The 20,535-nt window shown below is 57.2% G+C and overlaps 2 protein-coding genes across 7 annotated transcripts; both read right to left on the reverse strand.

Annotated features, from left to right (window-relative positions):
• Positions 1-466: 466 nt before the first annotated feature.
• On the reverse strand, positions 467-3,344 carry UBE2M (ubiquitin conjugating enzyme E2 M). Its single transcript, XM_036079788.2, has 6 exons — positions 3,062-3,344; positions 1,766-1,860; positions 1,602-1,640; positions 1,398-1,501; positions 1,073-1,136; positions 467-986 (listed from the first exon to the last, which is right to left on the reverse strand). Exons 1-6 carry the CDS (start codon positions 3,168-3,170, stop codon positions 846-848), a joined length of 552 nt encoding a protein of 183 aa, XP_035935681.1. The 5' UTR covers positions 3,171-3,344; the 3' UTR covers positions 467-845.
• Positions 3,345-7,844: 4,500 nt separating this feature from the next.
• On the reverse strand, positions 7,845-17,254 carry MZF1 (myeloid zinc finger 1). Of its 6 annotated transcripts, none has more exons than XM_036073134.2 (7): positions 16,547-16,707; positions 16,192-16,373; positions 14,981-15,416; positions 14,355-14,538; positions 13,600-13,670; positions 13,364-13,484; positions 7,845-9,476 (listed from the first exon to the last, which is right to left on the reverse strand). In XM_036073134.2, the coding sequence occupies exons 3-7, from the start codon at positions 15,374-15,376 to the stop codon at positions 8,029-8,031; spliced, it is 2,220 nt and encodes a 739-aa protein (XP_035929027.1). In that variant the 5' UTR covers positions 15,377-15,416; positions 16,192-16,373; positions 16,547-16,707; the 3' UTR covers positions 7,845-8,028. The 6 variants fall into 6 exon arrangements, 5 of the variants coding, with proteins under 5 accessions (XP_035929027.1, XP_035928903.1, XP_035928824.1 ...); XR_013444188.1 differs by adding an exon at positions 13,146-13,271 and having other exon boundaries at positions 9,398-9,476; positions 16,192-16,709; XM_036073010.2 differs by lacking the exons at positions 16,192-16,373; positions 16,547-16,707 and adding an exon at positions 16,730-17,254.
• Between the last annotated feature and the right edge of the window lie 3,281 nt (positions 17,255-20,535).

The raw sequence follows: 20,535 nt of genomic DNA on the forward strand, positions 1-20,535 counted from the left end.
TCTTCGGGCGCCTTGCGCCCGGCCACCCCAGAGGTCCCGGATCCCACCACCGCACCCACTAGAGGGCCCAGCTCATCCGACGGACCCCAATGTTTCCCTAATGTTTCTGGATCTCAGGCACCTGGTAGCACCAGGGAGGGTTCTTGGTGGGTCCAGTCATGGCAGGAGGGGGCAGAGCTGGAGATGGCACGGACTTTCCTCTATACTGGCTTATCAAGCAGGAAGTGAGTGGTTACTGGTCCTGCCCCTCGATGGTCACATATTGGGATTCATCCCACCCAGCCTGAGGCTTGGGGTGTTGTCCCCCTATTGCCCCCCAGGGCTGTTTCAGGCACTGGGTAGCCTCCTGAGGGGTGCCCCAGTGCCACCTCTAACCAGTTACACATCTCCCGCCACTCCTGCTGTAAGAGCTCTGGTGGACATCACCTGCCCCTCCCACCCCCACAGAAGGAAGAGGCGGAGGCCATGCAGTAACATTCCCCTTTAATAGCCTGGTGGGACCTCCAGTGGTGGAGGGGTGGGGTGCCCAAGCCCCAGCCACCCAGTCCCCTTGGCCACCCACCCCAGAGCCCAGAGTGGGGGGCTGGACAGCACCCAGCTGGGGGCTAGACAAGCCAATTCATTTCCCATTGCTGAGCGGGTCGGGGGAGGCAGCGCCGACCTTAATCACATGGTGGTTAAAAAAAAAAAATAATAACTAGGAGCGGGTGGCAGGGAGGGGAGGCAAGGCCAGGGCATGGGGTTCCCCCACCGGCCACCCCATGCCCCCCACCTGTGGCCCCCAATAAATATTTGCAGGGGACGCCGGGGCTGGTGGCCCTGGCAGGGGTGGGTGTGCGCCAACCCTATTTCAGGCAGCGCTCGAAGTAGGTGGAGCCGATATAGCCACCCCGCATGGAGCGCTGCACATTCTGCTCAAACAGCCGCCGGTTGTTCTGCAGGACCTCGGCGGCCTCCTTGTTCAGTGGGTCTTCGGGGTTGGGCTCCTGTGGCCGGTATGGGTAGGGGTCAACAGGCCCTAAGAGCAGAGAGGGCCAACCTTCCCCAGCCTCACCCACCCACCCCTACTCACCAAGAAGAGATACTGCAGGCCATAAATTATGGAGTTTATCGTAAGGACTGGCTTCCAGTCCTCTCTGTGGACAGAGAATCAGGGTCAGGGGCTGGTGAGTGGATGGCCAACAGAGAGCCTGCTGGGACTAAACAGGTCAGGCCCAGGGCACAGGACAGTGCAGATGTGAGAGGCTAGGGGGAGGGCACACAGCGGGACAGGCCAGGGAGAAAACTAAGGTCAAGACTTGAGGAAGAAAATGTGGAGATGAAGAGATAGAAAACCACAGACCACAAGAGGGAGGGAAGGCACAGAGGCCTGTGCAATCTAAAGTCAGGGCCCTCACCTGAGGATGTTGAGGCAGACGTTGCCCTCGAGGTCAATGTTGGGGTGATAGACCATCGTCTCACACTTCACCTTGGGGGGGTCATGTGGGTAACCCTGGCCCACCTGGCTCCAAGAAAAGAGAGAAGATAGATAGGTGCCTTAGCAGTGCCTGGCTGGGGCGGGCCTCAGCTGTTGCCTCTATCCCTGCCCACCCGGGACTCACCTTAAAACTGAACACAAACTTCCCACTCTTGTAGAAGCCCTGCGAGGGGAAAGAGAAAAAGTCTTAGGACACCATCCTGCAGGGCCTGGCAGGTGAACCAGGTCTCCCAACTCAAGGTATTCCCCCCACCGCCCCCATACCTGGGAGTCCAACTGAGCCCTTACCTCATCAGGACAGATAACCAGCTTGAAGTTGAGGAGATCGTCTGGATCTGAAAAGCTGATGTCACACGTCTTGGGCAGGTTCAGCTCGTTTATGTCTGGGTTTGCAAAGCAGAGAAGGGGAACAAAGAGAGGGCGAGGGAGAAAGGAGGGCGCTCAGAGCAGGTGCAAGTGCCAGCAGAGCACCCATGGCCTCCTCCAGGACCCTCAGGGCTCTGTCCTGGCTGTGCCCCACAGCCCCAACCCTCTCCCTGCTCTTTCTGCTTCCTAGTCTCCATGCAGGCTCTTCTAGATCCACAGCACGCTTCAAACATGCATTTTCAACTGTGGCTATGCTCTATCTCCTGGCCCAGGGTAAGTTCCAACTCTTGTGAATCCACAGCCTCAAGTCTCAGCACCCAACAGCTGGGTGCCCCCAACCCAGCTCCCAAATTCCCCCACCCCTGTGTGGCCCCCAAGAGCCTCCAACTACCCCAAACACCAGGATCTCCAGCCAAGAACTCCATTTTCTAGTGGACACTGCTGCTACCCCCCGTCCACCCAAACTCAAGGACCCTGCCCCCCATCATCCCCTCACCAATCCCGTCCCCACCGTCCCTCCTCTCCTCTGCTTGTCATCCTAAATTCAGGGACCCATCCGACCCTCAGACATGTGAGTTCCCATTCCTTACCCCTCTAATCAGCCTCTAAGATTCCCAGCACCTCCAGGATGATAATCTAAATTCAACCCTACTCCCATCTCCAATCCCTGGCACACACTGTTCTTCCCTCCTCCACGTGTCACCCCAAACCCCAAATTGCCATGTGACCCCCCCGACCCACAAATCGCAGTGCCCCAAACTTACTTCACTGCATCTCACTTTCAGATTCCCAATGACCCCAAGATACTTCACTAAATCCTCTCCGACTCCTATCCCCAATCCTTGGCCCACCACCTACCTAATCTCCTCTGCCTATCACCCATGTTCCAATCTGACCCCCATGCTCTGTGGAGTCTCCAGCTTCCTACTCGCCCTTCATTGCCTGACTCTCTGATTCTCGATCCCTAATGCAAGACCCCTGGCTTTCCGTATCCTAAGTGCCCCATACTCAGCTCCCTATCTTTGACCCCCCGGTGACTGCATTACTCCTGATCCCCCATCACACCAACACCCAGGCCCTAACCTCCGACCCCACATCTGCGGCCACATCTCTGACATCTCTGACCCCCGGTGACTGCATTATCCCACTCCTGACTCTTACATCACCCCACCCCAAGCGCTGACCTCCGACCCCCACCCCCATCCTCCGACCCCCTACCCTTCTGGATCCGCAGCTGCGCAGCCGACGCCTTCTTGCTGCTGCCCTTGGTGCCGCCCGCCGACTCCTCCTCCTTCTTCTGCTGCTTCAGCGAGAACAGCTTGATCATCCTGCCGCCGCCGCCGCTGCCGCCGCTGCGGGGCCCGGGACCCCGGCCACCCGGCCCCCTGCCGCCGCCCGCGCCGCCTCCGCCACTCGAACCCGCCTTCGCGGCCTCCTCCGCTGCTGCTGCCGCCCGCCCGGCCTGCCGCGCCGCTCCGCGCCCACCGCGCGGCCCGCGTCGGCTCCCGTAGTCCGGCTCCGGCCTGGCCCGGCGCCTCGGGCTCGCTCGGCGGTGCTCGGGCCGACTCGGCTCTTCTCGGGTCCGCTCGGCCCCGCCCCCACCCGGCCGCTCCCTCCTCCCCCTCGCCCGCTTAGGTCCCCTCAGGCTCAGCTGCGGCCGCGCCGCCTGTCTGTTCACTCGCTCCCACCGCGAGGGGGTGCGGCTCGAGGGGAAGGAGGAGGCGGCCGCCGCGGTGGCGGCTGCCGTGTACTAGAAGAGGCTCGGCTTCCGCGGCAGCAGCGGCTTCGGCGCGGAGGTCTGCAACGGCCTCGGGCGCCCCACCGCTTCGGATATTTCCGCCGCTTGCCCACTTCGGCTCTTCTCGCCCGGTCTGCGCTGTGCGCTTGCGCAGCCGCCGCTGCTGCCGCCACCGCCCCGCGTTGCTCAGCGATAGGTCTTGATTATTCAGACTTTTTCGGCTGCGCTCGGGTATTTCCGTTCGTGCAGGCCGTCCCGCGGTCATTTCCGGGGACGCTCGCGGGTCCAGGCGTGGGCGGTGCCGCCGCCATCTTTAAGTAGGGCAGACGCAGGTCACTTCGCTCGCGGTTCACTTGTGCAGACCGCGGCGGGGGTGGGTCTCACGAGGTCCTTGCCCCTGGAGGTCACAGAGGCAGGTGACCACGGCGGGCCAGAGCCCGGGCGAGGCCATAGGCTTTGCCCAAAGAGTGCGGGGTCGAGCGCCCTTGGTGTCCCATCGCAAAGGCAACCCGCTCGCGGAGATTCTGGCTGAGGTAAACTAGCAAATAAAAGGTGTACTGTGCTAGAGAGTGGTAAGCACTTTGGGAGTTTACATGGGTGGACCCTGGATGATAGGACGTGGGGCGGGGGCCCTCTCGGAGCGGGTCCTGAGTCCCGGCGGAGACGCTCTGCGGCCTTCCGCCGTCTGTGCGGCCAGCCTGCACTCCAGTCACACACAGCTCCGCGGGCCTCGGCGGGCGGGAGGAAGCGGCGCGGGGCGGTTCGGGGACTTCCGGCTGTCGCCACGGAAACCGTCAGGCGGGTGAGCGCGCGGCCCGGAGCCGGGTGGGAGGGTGCGGCTGGCGTTCTGCCGCTCGGCCCTTCTGCGCCCGAGAGCGGCTCCCGCTGCACGTCGCCTTCCGTGTGCGAGGCGACCTGCCGCCATCGCCTGGAGCACTGTGGAAGAAGTAGTTTGGCGGTCCGGTTGGGCAGGGATGCTCACGGGCTCCTCTCGGCCGTCGACCCCGGCCCAGGCTCGCAGTCCTCGCAGTCCTCGCCTCGGGGGAGTCGCCCTGACGCCCTCCCAGACCCGACCTGGGGTCCATCTCGGCCCCTCTCGTCGCCTCCAGCTTTTCGGATCTTGGCCCCAGCCTCCTCAGAGTCCCTGCGCTGTGGGTTTTCGGGTACATTGACGTCCCTGGGCTCCACGGACTGATCCCAGCTGTGTCTGTCCAACTGCTCCCGCTTTAGGCCCTGCCGTTCTCAATACCACCGTCCCAGGCACCCCTTTCGTGCCTCTGGTTGTGCCGTTATCCCAGCATCCTTTCTCGATTCGAGAGCTGAGTGCTGGAGAGGTGCCAGGATGAGGGTGAGGACTCAGAAACCTCAAACAGCTCACGTTTGGGGCTGACGCTGCAACCGTCCCCGCGTTCTTAGGCTTCAGACGTGGCTGGTCACGGGACTCAGATGGCCCCTCCAGACTCAGCCTTCCTCTTCCTCTATCCCTTCCTCTCTGTTCTTCTCAGCCACTCTGCTCTTCCTATCTATTGTTGTACACGCCATCGCCAGGTGAGGGGGGATGGCCATTCTGTTTCCAGCCAGAGTCTCAGGGGTGTTGCCTATTGGTCAGCCTAAACCATGTGTCCGTCCTCAGGCCAGTTTCTGAGGCTCATCAGTTGAAGGTCCATCTGAGGATAGGGTATTGGTTACCTGGACAAGTGATGCTACACTAGCCAAAGCTAGATTCTTGTGGTCTGATCTCATGGCTTTCCCACAGTCAGTGGGGAAGACTTAACCATGTAACAAAATGCTGGGAAAAGGGGGCCACGGGGCCTGGACCAGGGAGGAGGGGATGGCTGAGCTGAGGCAGGGTTTTGGATTAGAAGTGGTGCACCTGCGTTTTCTTTGTTACTCTCATGGCAGAGGGGCACAGGTGGTTGAGTGGTGAGGGTGCTTGTACCCTTTGGGCCTGCATCCTCTTGGCAGGCAGCATAGGACTCAGCATATCAAAGGTCCTGAGGGAAGCTGGGGCTGGCACCTGGATGGATCGGGCAGCATATGACAGGTGAAGAGTGAGGGTGGAAGTGCACCTGGGGTATTAGCATAGCCTCTGGGACCTGTCACTGAGAAGCTAGGGTCTGTTTTGCAAAGGAGTGACAAAAGCGGGCAGGGAAGGGAGGCGGAGTGCTGTGGGCCTCCAGGCTAGAGATTTGTGGCTGGGATCAGAGCAGTGCTGGGGGATGGAGAAAATTGGACAGACTTGGGTAGCTTGGGGTTGGGGGTAAGAATAACTGGATGGATGTGGCATGGGGAGGCCGTGCTTGGGAGCAAACAGTATGGGCTCAGGTACAGATGATCCAGGGACAGGCTGGTTGGACACCGTTGTAGCTTCCCCAGATGACCAGTGCCTTAGGGGTTCCTCTCCTGGCTTCCTCCAATGGTTCTGGCTGAGTGAGGCTGAGTGGTCATTCTCTGCAAGTCCTCAGCCCTGCTGATAGTATGGTAGCATTTGGGTTCACAAACCCCAGCCTGGCTTGCAGGGGTGTCCCCAGCCAACTGCAGAAATGGCCCTTCGTGGGGGGCTCTCACATCACTTCAAGTTTTTTTCTTAGAGGACTGATTCAGCAGGTGGGTCCGTGGACTTATGACTTTGGGCATGGGGCCCTGGCCTGATGGCTCACGCCTTTCATGTATGTTATAATTTTTCCTGTGTGTAATTTCAAATTCTTAAGTAGTCATATGTGTGCAGATTTCTCTTCCTGTTCCTCAAACACCAAGATGATCAAAACATGAGTGAGCTTTCTTGTTCTCTTTGTTTCTGATTATAAAATTCACACGGGATTTGAAAAAAATCCGTTACAGGATTTATGAAGTTCTGGCAGTACTTAACCTCACAGCACTAGCTACCTCAGTGTTTGTGTGCCTTCCTTAATCGGACTCCTTGCCTCCACCTAGGGACCCAGTGACTGCCTTCCTCCCCTCTGATTAGTATATCCCAGGTCAGGGTCCTCAGAGTTCCGTTTGTGGTTGGAGAGGACAGTAAGTGTTGGCATAGGGCCCAGGGGACCTCTCCCCTCCTCCTGACTGTGCCACATGGCAGTGCCTCTACACATGGGGAGCTGTTGACCAGAGTGGCCCTGGTTCTGGCTGGGGGTAGGCCAGGGGGGAGGTGGAGAGAGGGGTGGAGTAGGGGAGGGAAAGAGGCAGGGAACACACCTTCTCTGGGGTGACCATTGGAAGCTTCTGGCCGAGGCTGGCTTATCTTCTTTCCCTGATTTCAGGACCCCAGTCTTGTAGCAAAGTCCAGCTGTATCCCTGGAAGAAGCTTGGACACATTAGCCTCAAAAGATTGTGTTTAGAACCCCTCAGGCCAAGGGCAGGCTGACCCCTGCCCAGAGTGGGGTTTAGGTCCCAAGCCAGATCCTGATGCATGAAGATCTTTTCTTTGGCACTGCTTTTCATCCTGCTTTTGGCACCCCCAAGGTACCCACCGGTTGGAGGTGGGGGGAGGTGCTAGGTCAAGGGCCTGGACAACGGGATGGAAGGGTAAGATAACTAGACCAAGAGGCAGTGGCATGGGAAAAGTCTAGAGGGTTCCAGAGATGCCAGCCCAGTGTATAAGACGCTGAACCTGCACTGGCAGCATGTGTACTTTCATGGAAGCTGCTAACACCTGTGTTTCCTGTGACTTGCCACTGAACACATTCCTCATAGAGACCACCACCCAGTGTGGGGGAGCCCTTGGGGGTCGCACACTTGGCCAGGGTTGGCGGCAGCTGTGGCCCATGGAATGTGAGTGATCACTAGAGGGCTAGGGAACTGGCCTGGGGCCTCCAGTGGACTTTGATTCCTGGACTGGTTGTGGTACTATTCTAAGGGGAACCTAACCTCAGCATCCACTGGTAGTTAACATGCGTGAAAGAATTTAGATTTCCAGATAAAACCTAGCTTTTATGCCTAAGAAATGGCTTCCTAGGTTTAAAGTTTTACAAACACATCCCCAGCTCTGGCCTGCTGGGCACCAGTCTGCTACTTCTACTGCACTTGATCTTGGCTGGCAGGGGAAAACCGGGCCAGTTCTCACCTGGCAGTTGGCTTGGCCCATGGCTGTGAGGGTGGAAGGCATCATGGGCAAACAGGCGGCACCCACAGACCTCGGGGGGCTGCTAGGAGTCCTTGGCTCTCACAGAGAGTGCACGGTTGCCGAAGTGGGGGAAGGTGGGGGTGGGCAGAGGGACCCGCGCAGGTGGGGAGGCACTGAGTGGGTAGATTTCCAGACCCATGTTCTGTCTACTGTTTATTGAGCACCTACTGGGAGCCACGTCCTGGGTGGGCCCGCCTGTACCCAAACTTGATCAGAGGCCTCACAACCACCCTGTGAGGTTAAGTGTTCTGAGCGAACACGCTCCCCTCCCCCGACAAAAGGCCAAAAGCCGAGGCGCAGAGAAGGGGGTACGGTGAGTGCTGGTTACTCCGCACTGTGGATGCGCTGGTGCTGGATGAGCTTAGTGCTCTGGTGGAAGCGGCGGCCACAATCCTGGCAGGCAAAGGGCTTCTCACGCCGGTGGGTGCGCAGGTGCTGCGTGAGCGTGGGCCTCTGGCGGAAGGCCTTGCCGCACTCCGGGCACGCGTAGGGCCGCTCGCCTGTGTGGATGCGCCGGTGCTGTGTGAGGTTGGCGTGCTGCCGGAAGCTCTGGCCGCAGTCAGGGCAGGCAAAGGGCCGCTCACCCGTGTGGATACGCTGGTGCTCGGTGAGCCGCGAGACTTGGGTGAAGCCCAGGCCACACTCGCTGCAGTGGTAGGGTTTCTCCCCGGTGTGCGTCCGCTGGTGGCGCGTGAGCTTCAGACGCTGGCTGAAGCGCTGGCCACACTCCGGGCAGGCGAAGGGCTTCTCGCCTGTGTGCACGCGCAGGTGCTGCGTGAGCGTGGGCCTCTGGCGGAAGGCCTTGCCGCACTCGGCGCAGGCGAAGGGCCGCTCGCCTGTGTGGATGCGCCGGTGCTGTGTGAGGTTGGAGCGCTGCCGGAAGCTCTGGCCGCACTCGGCACAGGCGAAGGGTCGCTCACCACTGTGCACTCGCCGGTGCTGCAGCAGCACGGAGCGGCGGCCGAAACGCTCGCCGCACTCCACGCAGCCAAAGGATTTGTCACCCGTGTGCACTGCCTGGTGTTCCAGGAGCACGGCTCGCCGCGGGAAGCTCTCGCGGCACTCGCTGCAGGGGAAGGGGCCTGGGGGCTCCGGTGCGCCGGGAGGCGTGGGGGGCGCGCTGGGCGCGGTGCCGGGGCCCGGGGGGTCGCCGTGGATGCGCTGGTGCTGCAGCAGGTTGGAGCGCTGCCGGAAGCTCTGGCCGCACTCAGCGCAGTGGAAGGGCTGCTCGCCTGTGTGCACTCGCCGGTGCTCCTCCAGGCGCGCGCTGCGCACGAAGCCCTGACCACAGTCGCCGCACACAAACGGCCGCTCCTCAGTGTGCGTGAGTTGATGGCGCAGAAGGTGCGAGCTTCGGCTGAAGCTTCGGCCGCACTCGCTGCACACGAATGGCCGCTCTCCCGTGTGTATTTTCTGGTGCCTCAGTAGGTTGCTGCGTTGGCTGAACACCTTCCCACACACGTCGCAGCGGCCACCCCGCCCCACCGCGGGGCCTGTGCTGGGGCGGCCCCGGCCCCGGCCTTGGGTCCTGGGCGCGCGCCAGCGGGCAGTGGGCAGTATGGGGCCCAGGAGCTGGCGGGGACCCTCGTTCGTGGGGTTCTGCTCACCTCCAGGGCCACTGGGGAGCACGAGTGCATGTGAGAAGCCACTTTCACGGGAGGGTGACTGGAGTCGGTCGGTGAGGCCGGCCATGCCGAGGTCCCAGGGGATGTGGAGGTGGGGGCTCACAGTGCCTGGGCCAGCAGAGATGCTGTCCATGTGGAGCGCAAACCCTGCATTGCACAAGGGGATCCCTCATTCATACCAAGAGAACTGTGCCTGGCCCCACTCCAGCCCATGGTAAACAGGGTGAACTAGAAGGACCTGAAACTAGCCAGTGAGGCGGACAGAGGTGGCAGGGGCAAGGATTCTTTCTGTGTAGGCCTCCCTACAGAGGCATCGGTGGGACAGAACCTAGCATGAGGAAGATTCAGAAGATGGCGACAAGCTTTCCAGGCCTGGCTTAAGTTTGCAAGAATCGCCTTTCTGGAAGGGCTGTAGGGCAGATATGGGGCAGGTGGCCCTGCACTAGTGATGATGGTTTCTACAAATACCCAGAAGTGGGTGGGTCTGAGGGGGGTTGGAAGTGGACCCAACAGGAAAGAAACGGGGATGGGAGGGGGGTAGGCGGCAGGACTTTGGTCTGATGTGCCTTGCTTGGGATGTCCATGGGGCATCTGAGGGAGAGAGACTGCATGCAGGCTGTGGGGTGCAGGAGTTGGGGCTCAGGCTGCAGGGAAATGTGAACATGGGTGCCGTGGCATATGCATGGCACACAGAGCCCTGGCCCGTGTGAGATCAAATAAGAGTGGGTCTCTATGGAAAGAAGGAGCAGGTCCTAGCCACGCTGTGGCACTCCAGCATTAGATGCTGTGTGAGAAGGGAGGTGTGAGCAAACGCAGCTGAGAAGCAGGGGCTAGAGAAAGAGAAAAGCTGAAGGAAGTTAAATCAGGGAGACTAAGAGACTAGCAAGGGCTTCAGTGGGTGACAGAAAATCTGTAAGTTGCCAAAGTCAAGTCATAAATTATACTGTATCAAAGGAGATCATTTGTGCACAGCAAAGACAACCTTGGAGCCAAAAAAGGAATGACAAACACATTTTCCAGAAGCAAAGGGCTAATTAAGCTTCTAAGTAAAGAGCTCCAATTAATCAACAAGACCGATGACCTGACAAACACAGGCAAAGGATGTAACTAATGCTGTATCCCATAAAATATGCTGAGTTCACTCCTAATAAGAAACTGCAAATTAGAGCTGTACTCGACTACCATTTTCATACTCTCCCCAGAGGGACTCAAGTGTTTGCATGCCCTGCTGGTGAGCATTTAATGGGAAGTCAGTGGGGCAAAATACATTAAAATGAAAGTTTCACTTTCATGCACTTCAATAGTTGTGTTCCCCACTGTCCAAAATGACCTATATATACGAGATTTCTCAGTCCGTCACTGAAACTCCACCCAAAGGAATGTCAGCAGGAGCCTGCCTGGATGGATAAGTGTCTCCACAGTGAGCCACAGTGGGGCTCCATGCAGCTGTCCAGAGACAAGAGTATTTGTTGCTGTGTGAAGTGGGAAGATGCACAAAAAGTGTCAGGTGTGAAACATGGTGATTAGACCTTCACGTGTATTTTAAAGGGGAAAAAGGTATGTATTTGAATTTGTGTTTGCTCTTTTATGCACAAAATCTTTTTGGAAGGACACACAAGAAGATGGTAATGTTGGCTGTTGGGGAACAAGACTGTGTAACAAAGGCAAGAGAGGGGCATTATACTGTATACTTCCTCGTGCCTTTTGAATTTTCTAACATGTGAATGCATTAGCTATTCACAATATTATGATGAAGACAGTGGCTGCAGAGATGGTTGGTTGAGGGGTGAGGAGAGCAGCCAGGCATCCTTAATGGAGAGACCAAGGTAACTGAAGGGAATGAGTGTTTGAAGCTGGGAGCTGCGGTTGTCAACGGAGAGAACAGGGCTGCAAAGAAGGAACCCGCCAAGGAGTCTGAGGTGGTGCCGCCAGTGTGGATGGAGAAAGCTGAAAGACTGTGGGGTTGTGAACTGAGAGAGAAGCAGGTCCAAATTGGAGGCAGTGGTCGGCCACAAAGCACAAGGCCGAGCCTGGCCAGCCAGCTGAAGACTAAAACAGCAGATGGGGGATGTGCCAGATCCTACTCCCTCAACTCCAACATGCAGAAACGACAACAGAACCTGAGAAAAAATTTAAAAATATTTTGGGCAACTCCAAAGGAAGAAAGGACAGTTGGTGAGGTTCAGGAATCCAGAGCCTGTGCAGTGAGCTCTAAAGCCCCTGGGGCTTTAGACCTGGGGATTAAAGCCAGGCTCTGTCATGAAGCTCGGGGTTGAGGACACGGGCTAGCTTAGTGCAGTCCTCCCACAGACCTGGCCAGGAATAAGCTGCTTGCTTTTGGCTGGGTTCCAGAAGTACCTTCACTGAACATCCTGGGGCCCAGATGATCCTTCCACTTCAGGGTTATGATGGATCCTGCGGCAGCCTCTCACCCACCAGGATGCTTGTCTCATGTGGGGACAAACAGGAAGGTCCTACAGCTATGAAGGGCAGACTGTCAACAGTGCAACCAGTTGGGAGAATTCACACCTGAAGAAACGAAACTAGCTAACCAGTTTGGAAAGGACACTAAAGTATGTCCAAATCCTCAAAGGACGGATCGGCATCCATGAAACAAGGACATTATGAAAAAAGAAAGACTTAGAATCCTTATTGACAAAAAACATAGCGAATAGGGACTTCTGGCTAATAATGGTATCTATTTAAGTTAGTTCCATCCTGAAACAACAGTAAAAACAACAACAAAGTTTTTGTTTCTTGGGGCATAAAATCCACAAAGGTTAAAGAAGAGGAAAGGAAACAAACAAACCTCTGACATTTTCTATTCTGGAAAGCTGAGCGGCAAAGAGTAACTGTGTAGCAGATTGTAGAAAGTGAATACTAAGCCAGCAGTGAGGAAAATGGAAGAAAAAAAAAAAAAAATCAATCTGTTTGACCCCAAAGAAGACTCGAAGAAAAGTTTGGGAGTTAGAGGTACCAGGTAGCTCTGGCCATGGAGGTGAAGGGGCAGGGCCACCAAGCACGCTGGGGAGGCTGTTCAGAACTACTGCATGGACCAGCCCTGGGCTCTGTCTGCACAGAATTCTGAGCAAATAGTGGGCACTGCTGTAGCTCTGATTCCTGGATCTCTTCTCCCCATCCTGGCAAAAGGCTGGGTTGAGGTTAAGAGACCATACTGAGGAAGCAATATAGCCAACAGCCAAGTAATACGCATTCCAGAAACAAGGGAACAAAACAATGGAGGGAAAGGAAATCAGAGAAACAATTCAAGCCAGTTTCCCAAAATTGAGAGGTATGAATTTCAAACTGAAAAGGCTTACCAACAATGATGATGAAAAAGTTTTGAAACTGAATTAGTAACAAGAATTCTTCATGCAGCCCAAGTAGCCTAATATAGAATGTTAGGTAAGTGTGTTTTAGAGATGTAGCATCTCAGAACTTTTTATCTCCCATACCAGAGTTCCCAGGAAGGTCCACCAGAGCAAGGGAGTAAACCAAGAAAGAGGAGGGGTCCAGGGAACAAGGAAGAAGAGGCAGAGACACTGGACGATGGCAGACTGAGAGCAGTATAGCTGAGGTGGACAGCAGGGGGCCATTGACTTCCTCTTCTGTCCTGCTTGATCCAGGTCCCTCCTGCCCACCCACTGTCTCCTAACTGGAGGTCCTTGCTAGATCCAGACCCTCCCTCCCCTGCTACCCAATCAGTAGGGCAAACCCAGAATCTATGGACCTTCCAGGATGCTAGGGCTGGGAGAGGATGGGGGTCTGGGGAATACAGGCCCTGCTCTCAGGTTTTACTGTGGTGGGGAGCAGCACCTGGAGGGAGCCTGAAGTCAGCAGAGGGCTTGAGGGAAACCCCAACAGCCTACTCCATGCCAGGGGAGAGCACAGAAGGTTATATGTTGCAAGAAACAGTCCACGGAATGGAGGAGCTTGGAGATGCTGGAGTGAGAGGGCAGGGCCAGGAGTGGGTTAGGTGAATGTGGTGCTGCCCATGCAGAGGGCCCAGCCCCACCATGCCCGGTCTCACTCACCTGGAGGGAAGATGCCCCCAGCTTCTTCCTGCCACAGGGCCCCAGGATGCTCCCTCCATGAAGGCCCCTCAAGCCCAGTCTCGCTGTGGGGAGAGGCCTGGTCCAGCACTATCTCACAGCCCTGAAACCATAGTGGTCGCTGCTCGTCTATGCCCAGCTAGGCTCAGAGAGGGACCTACCTGACCCCCACCCACTGAGGCTCTCCAGACAGGGAGGATGGCTTGTACGGGGCTCACCTGGGCCTCTTCAGGCAGGAGAGTGGAAGTGGCTTCTTGGGGGTTGGCTGCAGGCCCAGAATCCAGAAGCTCTGTAGAGGAAGGTTGGGGTCAGGTGGCCCAAGGGTGTCCCCATCCCACTGCCCTCCTCAGTGATATGCCAGATGCTGGAATCCACGCTTGGGGCTGGAGTAAGGCAGAACCCCCTGGAAGGCCATAGGAGGAGCTGTAGCAGGATGAGACAGACTCAGGTCTGTGCCCTGCACCCCTGCATGAGCCCTGGGCAGGAAGGCCAGTGAGGGTGGAGAGGAGCACTGCACCAGGGTCCACACAGGAATGATGCAGAGTGGGGGTGGCCAGCGCTGGCATCTGCCTGGAAGGAGTAAAATAGGGAGGGGCATGCCTCCCAGCACCCTGGGGTCCTCCCTCAGCCACACCTACCCATATTCAAGCCTGCTGCCTGCTCCCCAGAGACCAGCTATCGTCTCTCAATGGATCTCCTTGGGGAGCAAACACCACATGCCTCCCCACCTCGAAACCCCAACAGCCTGCGCCATGCCGGGGGAGAGCACAGAAACACAGCTGTGACAGACTTGGCATGTGAGGAACAGTGATGGCCACTGGCTAGGCAGGATGGAGTGCCGGGAGGGGGGGAGGGGGGCACACCAGTGCACATGAATAGTTCCATCCAGCAGGTGACCTTCAGGCTGTTGAGGCCAGACTCCTCTGGTCTACCCAATCAGGCTTTGGGCCATGCATGCCTTGGCCGCCCTCACCTGGGTCCTCTGTAACCGTGGGCTCCTCTTTCACCCGAAGGCCCAGTGGTGACTCTTGTGTGGCTTCAGATGGTGTCCTAGGCCCACATTCTGGAGACTGAGGCTTGGTTTGAAGGAGGGGCTGGAAGTTGGAGGGCTCCATCTTCTCTGATAGCACCTCCTGACCCTGCACTTGGACTGTGACCTGGGGAGGCGCCCCCCCTCCATCAGGGACCCATGCAGAGAGTTCGGCTGGGCACAAGCAGGGGGTTCATGGGCATCTTCCCCATCACAGGACCCCAGGTCCTGACCCACGAGGTTCTCCAAGGACCCACATCCCCCCAGCACTGAGTCAGGAGTGAAGGGACCACCTGCATTTGCTCTCCTGCTGCTTACACCCACGAATGCCCAGTGGTCTCCCTCTCTCTCCACCCTGCATCCCTTCCCGCATCCATGACTCCACGTGATGCAGGGATGGGCCAGTGAGGCTGGCCCTGGAAGCTTGGTTACTCTCACACAAGGTCTGCTGCAAGTGACCACTTCCAAACCACAAGGAACAGGTGTCTGGTCAAGCATGGCACTCTCCAGGGTGAGGCAGAGCTGGATACTGTTCCAGCCTGGATCCTGGCTCAGGGCCACTGACTCACCCATCTGCGGGGGCCTCCTGGCTCCTGGCGCAGCCCCTCGACCAGGGCAGCGGCCTCCTCAGGGCTGCCTGGCCGCTGTCCCTCCACACGGGCCTGGATCTCAGGGGGCAGTGCGCACAGGAACTGCTCCAGCACCAGGAGCTCCAGCATCTGCTCCTTGGAGTGCGCCTCGGGCCGCAGCCACTGGCGGCACAGCTCCCGGAGCCGGGCCAGGGCCTCACGGGGACCCTCTTCCTCCTCATAGTGGAAGTGTCGAAAACGCTGGCGTGCAGCCTCTGGGCCGGGATCCCACGGGGCGGCCTCACCCTCCTCCTCAGAGTCCTCCAGCTTCACCATGACAGGTCCCTCATCTTCCAGGGACATGTGACCTGGGGAGCCTAGTGCTGCAGGCCTCATTGGAAAGACTGGGCGGGGGCTCCGAGGATAATGTCTTCCCCTAGGAGAGGAATAGGATGAGGCTACTGCGAGGACAAACAGTGGCAGCAAATGCTTATTTGAGCGTCTACTGTATGCTTCGTTGTTCCATCTTCAGACCTCCACTGAGTAGAAGGCAGATAAGAAAACTGAGGCACAGAGTGGTGGTCACATGCCAGGCACCTGTGTCTCTGGTCTCTAGCTGGGACCTACACACAGTCTCTGGCATTCCCCTGTTCCAAACACAGGGTGCTTCTTAGGCATAGAAGGCACTCCTCCCTTAAATCCTGCTCTTCTACATGCACCACCCCATCCCTGCCCTGCGGCTCTCCCACTGCCAGGTAAATGACATTTGCAATATTTACCACGTAGGCATAAGCACCACTACAGGCCCCCCTCCCCCCTCGGAACACCAGCCCATCATTGCACCACCCACTCTCCCATCAAGTCTCTCAGCTTCGTTCCACCGGGCAGCCTCCCTCCACCTGCTCCCTACCCCCACAGATGGGCAAGGTCAACTCTGTGGCCACGCCTCCAGGCAGCATCCCCTTCTCCCCCCCCCCCATTCAACCCCATCCTCTGAATCGGCCCAACTTATCACACCATGTAAGGCCCCACCATCTCTTCAGCTTCCTGATTTAGGCAGGGTTAGGAGGTGATGGGAGCTTCCAGGGGGCCCACAAAGGCCCCAAGACAACTGGACCAGGTGCCTGCAAGCAAGGTCGGAGATTCTGATCTTGCCTATTTGCTACGTAACCCTGGCGAGTTTCTGTGAACCTCAGTTTCCCCATCTTTACCGTCCCCCGTAAGAGGGGATGCCCCCCTTCCCCCGCCATTGCTGCTCCCTTTGCAGCTGGGAATAATGTGCGGGCTTTGTGAAGAAATCTGAGTTTATTAAGTGAGTAGATTCGATTTCCAGGGCCGCCGGATCCCGTGGGTCAAACTTCCGTTCCTCAAGGTTCCAGGCCAACCTGCAACCCTGGGAGAAAGTTGGACCATTTTTAAGCCAGCCAGCCACTGCGAAGCTTCCTGAACTACATTTACCAGAAATCTTGAAGAGCAACTTCCACTTTCGAGAGATCCCCCCCCCCGCCCCCGCTCCCCCGGCGGGTTTAGTGCCGCCATGGCAACCGGGGGGCGGGGCTCCTAGACCTTGTCGCTGTGGCAATGCACAGTGATTGAAGAGCATCGCGCGACAGCGCCCGGCTCGCCGAGAAGGAGTGCTAGGTCCCTGCTCCGCGCTCCGGGTCCCGCCGGGTAGCGGGAATCCAAGAGTCCGCGGCCGCCGCCCCGGTCCCCCCCAAGCCTTCCTCGTTGAGAGGTCCCCGCCCTCACCTCCACGCTCAGCCGGCCGCTCCGCGCTCCTAAGCATGCGCACTCGCCGACTTCCCCCTCCCCGGCCGGACTATGTCTCCCAGAATGCTCCACGCATCAGCCCGAGTGCCTCCTTGCCCTTCCCCCACCCTCGCCTCCTTTTCCCCCCTCCTCCCGTTCCCCGGGGTAGCGTTGTTCGCAACGATCAGATCACACGCCCGGCCGCCTCTTCCCGCGCTCCCCGCCTCGGATCCAGGCGTCCGTGCCCCGTCGACGTGCGCAAGCTTCTCAGGGGGCCACGGACAGCAGCACCGCCTTCCCAACCGCGCATGCCCCCCACCACGTTTGCCTCAATTCTTGACGGGCCTTCCAGGGATTAGCAGGGTTCTGCACCAATCGCTGCTCTCGCTAGGACGCCGTCAGCCCATGTCTCCATGGCAACCTTTTGCAGAAAAAGGGGGCACCTCCTCCACTGTCCGCCCGGACTGCAAATTGCAAAGAGGCCCGGCCCAGTGCTTTCTGGGAAGTGTAGTCGGCTGGGCCCTCCGTGTGCGCTAGCGCCGCGCGGCGTTCCTTTGTGTTCGTGAGCGGTAGGCGGGCCTGGGAGTCTCCATGGTAACCTGTGGGGCCGACCCGACGGTCTCCAGCGCAACCCCGGGGACCTGGTGGGCATCTGAGAGGCGATGGGGAAGGTGGGGTAGGGCTGGGGAAGCCGACAGGGGCAGGGAAGTCGAGCGAGACAGTGAGGAGGGACAGACACAAAGACAGGGGCAGGGAGAGGCCCAGAGCCTGTGAGGGCCTACTCAGGGGCAGAGAGATTTGAGGAGAGACGGTGAACGTAATAGAACAGATACAGAGACCGAGACACCGATAGGAAAGAAAGTCATCAGGGAGGGATTTCCACTCTCAGAGACTTAGAGAATGTGATAAGAAGCCAGAGGATCAGAGAGTCAGGCCCGGGTAGACAGGAGTGTCAGAAAAGTTAGCAAGGGGGAGGGAGATCAGGAAGGGATGGGTATGAAAGGAGAGACAGAGGGAGAGGAAGAAGAGGTTCACAAAGACAAGATACAGACAAGGAATACAGGCATACAGAGGCAAGGGGGGAGAAAGGGACAGAACTTAGAGATACACCAAAGATGGATGGAGGGAGAGTTTTCAAAGGCCTAGAGAAGGGTGACAGCAAGAAGAGAGACAGTTGGAGGTAGATTTGTTAGGAAAACGTATCCAAAATTTGACAATAGCACGAAAAAAGATGGTTGGGGGCCCTCTCTGCATTTCCTAGCATTGTATACCAAGTAGTCTCGGAACTACCTTTCGATCAGAATCCAGGCTGCAAATGCTTGGGGTTAGAGTTGTATCACCCCTAGGACACTGAGCAGGAACTGAGACACCTGGGCCCACTGCCCTGTAGGGCACTCATTCGACTTTGGGCTTTTATTTCAGTGTTCCTCATTTCTTTCACCCTTTCTGTTCCTTCTTCCTCATCTTCCTGGAACTACCTATGTCATCCTGCTGCTAGTTTCCTCCATGAGGTAAATAGCTCTTTGACACGCACTCATTGAGTTTATTTATTTATTTTTAAAAGATTTTATTTATTTATTTGACAGAGACACAGCGAAAGAGGGAACACAAGCAGGGGGAGTGGGAGAGGGAGAAGCAGGCTGGGATCATGACCAGAGCCGAAGGCAGACGCTTAACTACTGAGCCACCCAGGTGCCCCTCATTGAGTTTATTTTTAACCTTTAAAAAAAACACTTGATAGTCTCAGCGGAATTAATTCTCCAGAATGGGGGACAAACCGAGAGAAAGAGAAAACAGAGCCAGAAATGGAAGGAGGTAGGGAGGATGAAGTAAGGACACAGAAAGTCGGCGGCGGGGAAAATTCGAGAGAAAGGAAGCAGAAAGCGGGCTTTGGGCAGAGGCAGCCTCCAGCGCCGCCGGCTGGCCTCTACGCGCTGCGTCCTCGACGCCGAACTACATTTCCCGGCGGGCTTGGGAGCGCTCCGCGCAGGGTTTAGAGCGCCGTCGGGGGCGGGCCCCACGCGGACTCCGCCAATCTCGGCAGTCGCCGGCAATCTTCCGCCTCCGCCGGGAACATGGAGGCTGAGCTCGGCCGCCTCCGGAAAGGGGCGGTGTAAGGCAGGAGATGGGGAAGAGCTGAAGCAGCCGGCCCGCGTCGCCGTCCGGAGGTGAGGGCGGGCGGCCGCGCGGGGGCCCCGGCTCCGGTGGCTGGGGCTGGGGCGCCGTTTCTTGGGAAGGGAACGGACAGAGGCCGCTGCGCGCTTAGTCCGGGACGAGCGCGGGTGGGCCAACTGGAGCTTCCGGCGGCCCCGCGGCTGCCTGGGAATTGTAGTCTCACGGGGACGAGCGCTGTCTCCCACCCAGACACTGGGCGGCGAGCCTCCCCGGCGGCGCGCTTGGAGACTTTCTCACGAGAGTGGGAGGGAGGGAGGGAATGAGTGAATGAACACATGGGTGAATTCATTTAAAATTGTGGGTGAGCAGAGGGAGGCGTGAATGTTGGAGAAAGAACAATGGCGCGTGAGGGGTTCAGAATTCGGGGACGGCTTCCAGGCAAGAGGAACCTTTCCCATGCCCTCCCACCTTTCACTGCCTCCAGGCTCGAGGGTCCTGTGCCACCTTGTTTCAAGCATGTGCAGCCCATGAATCCTTGAAGGTATTGATGCGATACCGATAGGTGCCATAGCCGCTGCAAAAACGGACCTTCACTCATTTGTCCATGCTTTCACAGGCACTCCTTCAATTTTTTTTTTCTTTTTTTTTTTTTTACTGTTTGATCAGGTGCTACTTTCACGTGGTTCGTAATGCGATAGGGACAAGGTGAGAAACCTGCCTTCCACCGCTGTACTTCATTTAATAATTTCATCAGCAAGCTGGATGCACTATTCCCAGGGCTGGGGACACAAGAGAGCTCTGCAGACACAGCTCCTGCCCTCAGGCAGCATGTGACAGATGCATAATAAAATGTAGGTGGGGAGGGCCTTTTTGATTAGGTTACATTTGAGCAGAGATCTGTAGGAGAAGGGGCGAGCCATGCAGATAACAGGGAAGAGCCTGGGCCCTGGGCTGAAGGAAACAGGAGCACCCTTAGTCTGCCCCAAGGATGTGAGCAGGAGTGAGCAAAGTAAAGGAGGAGGCTTTGAAGTGCTTGACGAATCTGGTGAGGATGGTGGCTTTTACTCAGAGCTGGGAAAACTCTGAGCAGAGAGGGGGGAACAGGATCTTAGTGCTTACTGAATCTTTGTGGCTGCAGTGTGGAGAACCACCTTCCTCCTCTATTCCCAGGTGCTCTATGGGGTTGCACGAATTAGGTTGGTTTCCTCCTGCATTAGTTTCCTATGACTGCTGTAACCTATTACTGAAAAATGAGTGGTTTAAAATAACACAAATGTATTGTTTTGGAGGTCAGAAATGTGAGATGGGTCTCAGTGGGCTAAAATCAAGGTATCAGCCGGGCTGGTTCCTTCTGGAGGCTCTAGGCTCTAGTGGTCACATTGCCGCCTTCTGAGTGAAATCTTTTGCCTCCTCTTGCAAGGACCCCTCAGATTACATGTAGGGCCCATTTGAATAAGCCAGGATAATTTCCCTATCTCAAGATTATTAACTTAGTCACACCTACAGTGTCCCTTTTGCCATATAAGGTAATTTATTAATAGGGATTAGGATGTGGATATCTTTAGGAGCAACTCACACTGATGTTTGATGTCTTTGGGTGGGAAGCATGGAAATGGGTAGCTCATTTGCTCATCAGTGTGTGGGAGGTGGTTTCTAGACTGTCTCGTGGTTACAAGAGGTTTGCTGGGGGA

Source organism: Halichoerus grypus, chromosome 15 (genome assembly GCF_964656455.1).
Source record: "Halichoerus grypus chromosome 15, mHalGry1.hap1.1, whole genome shotgun sequence".
In the NCBI taxonomy this organism is placed as follows: domain Eukaryota; kingdom Metazoa; phylum Chordata; class Mammalia; order Carnivora; family Phocidae; genus Halichoerus; species Halichoerus grypus.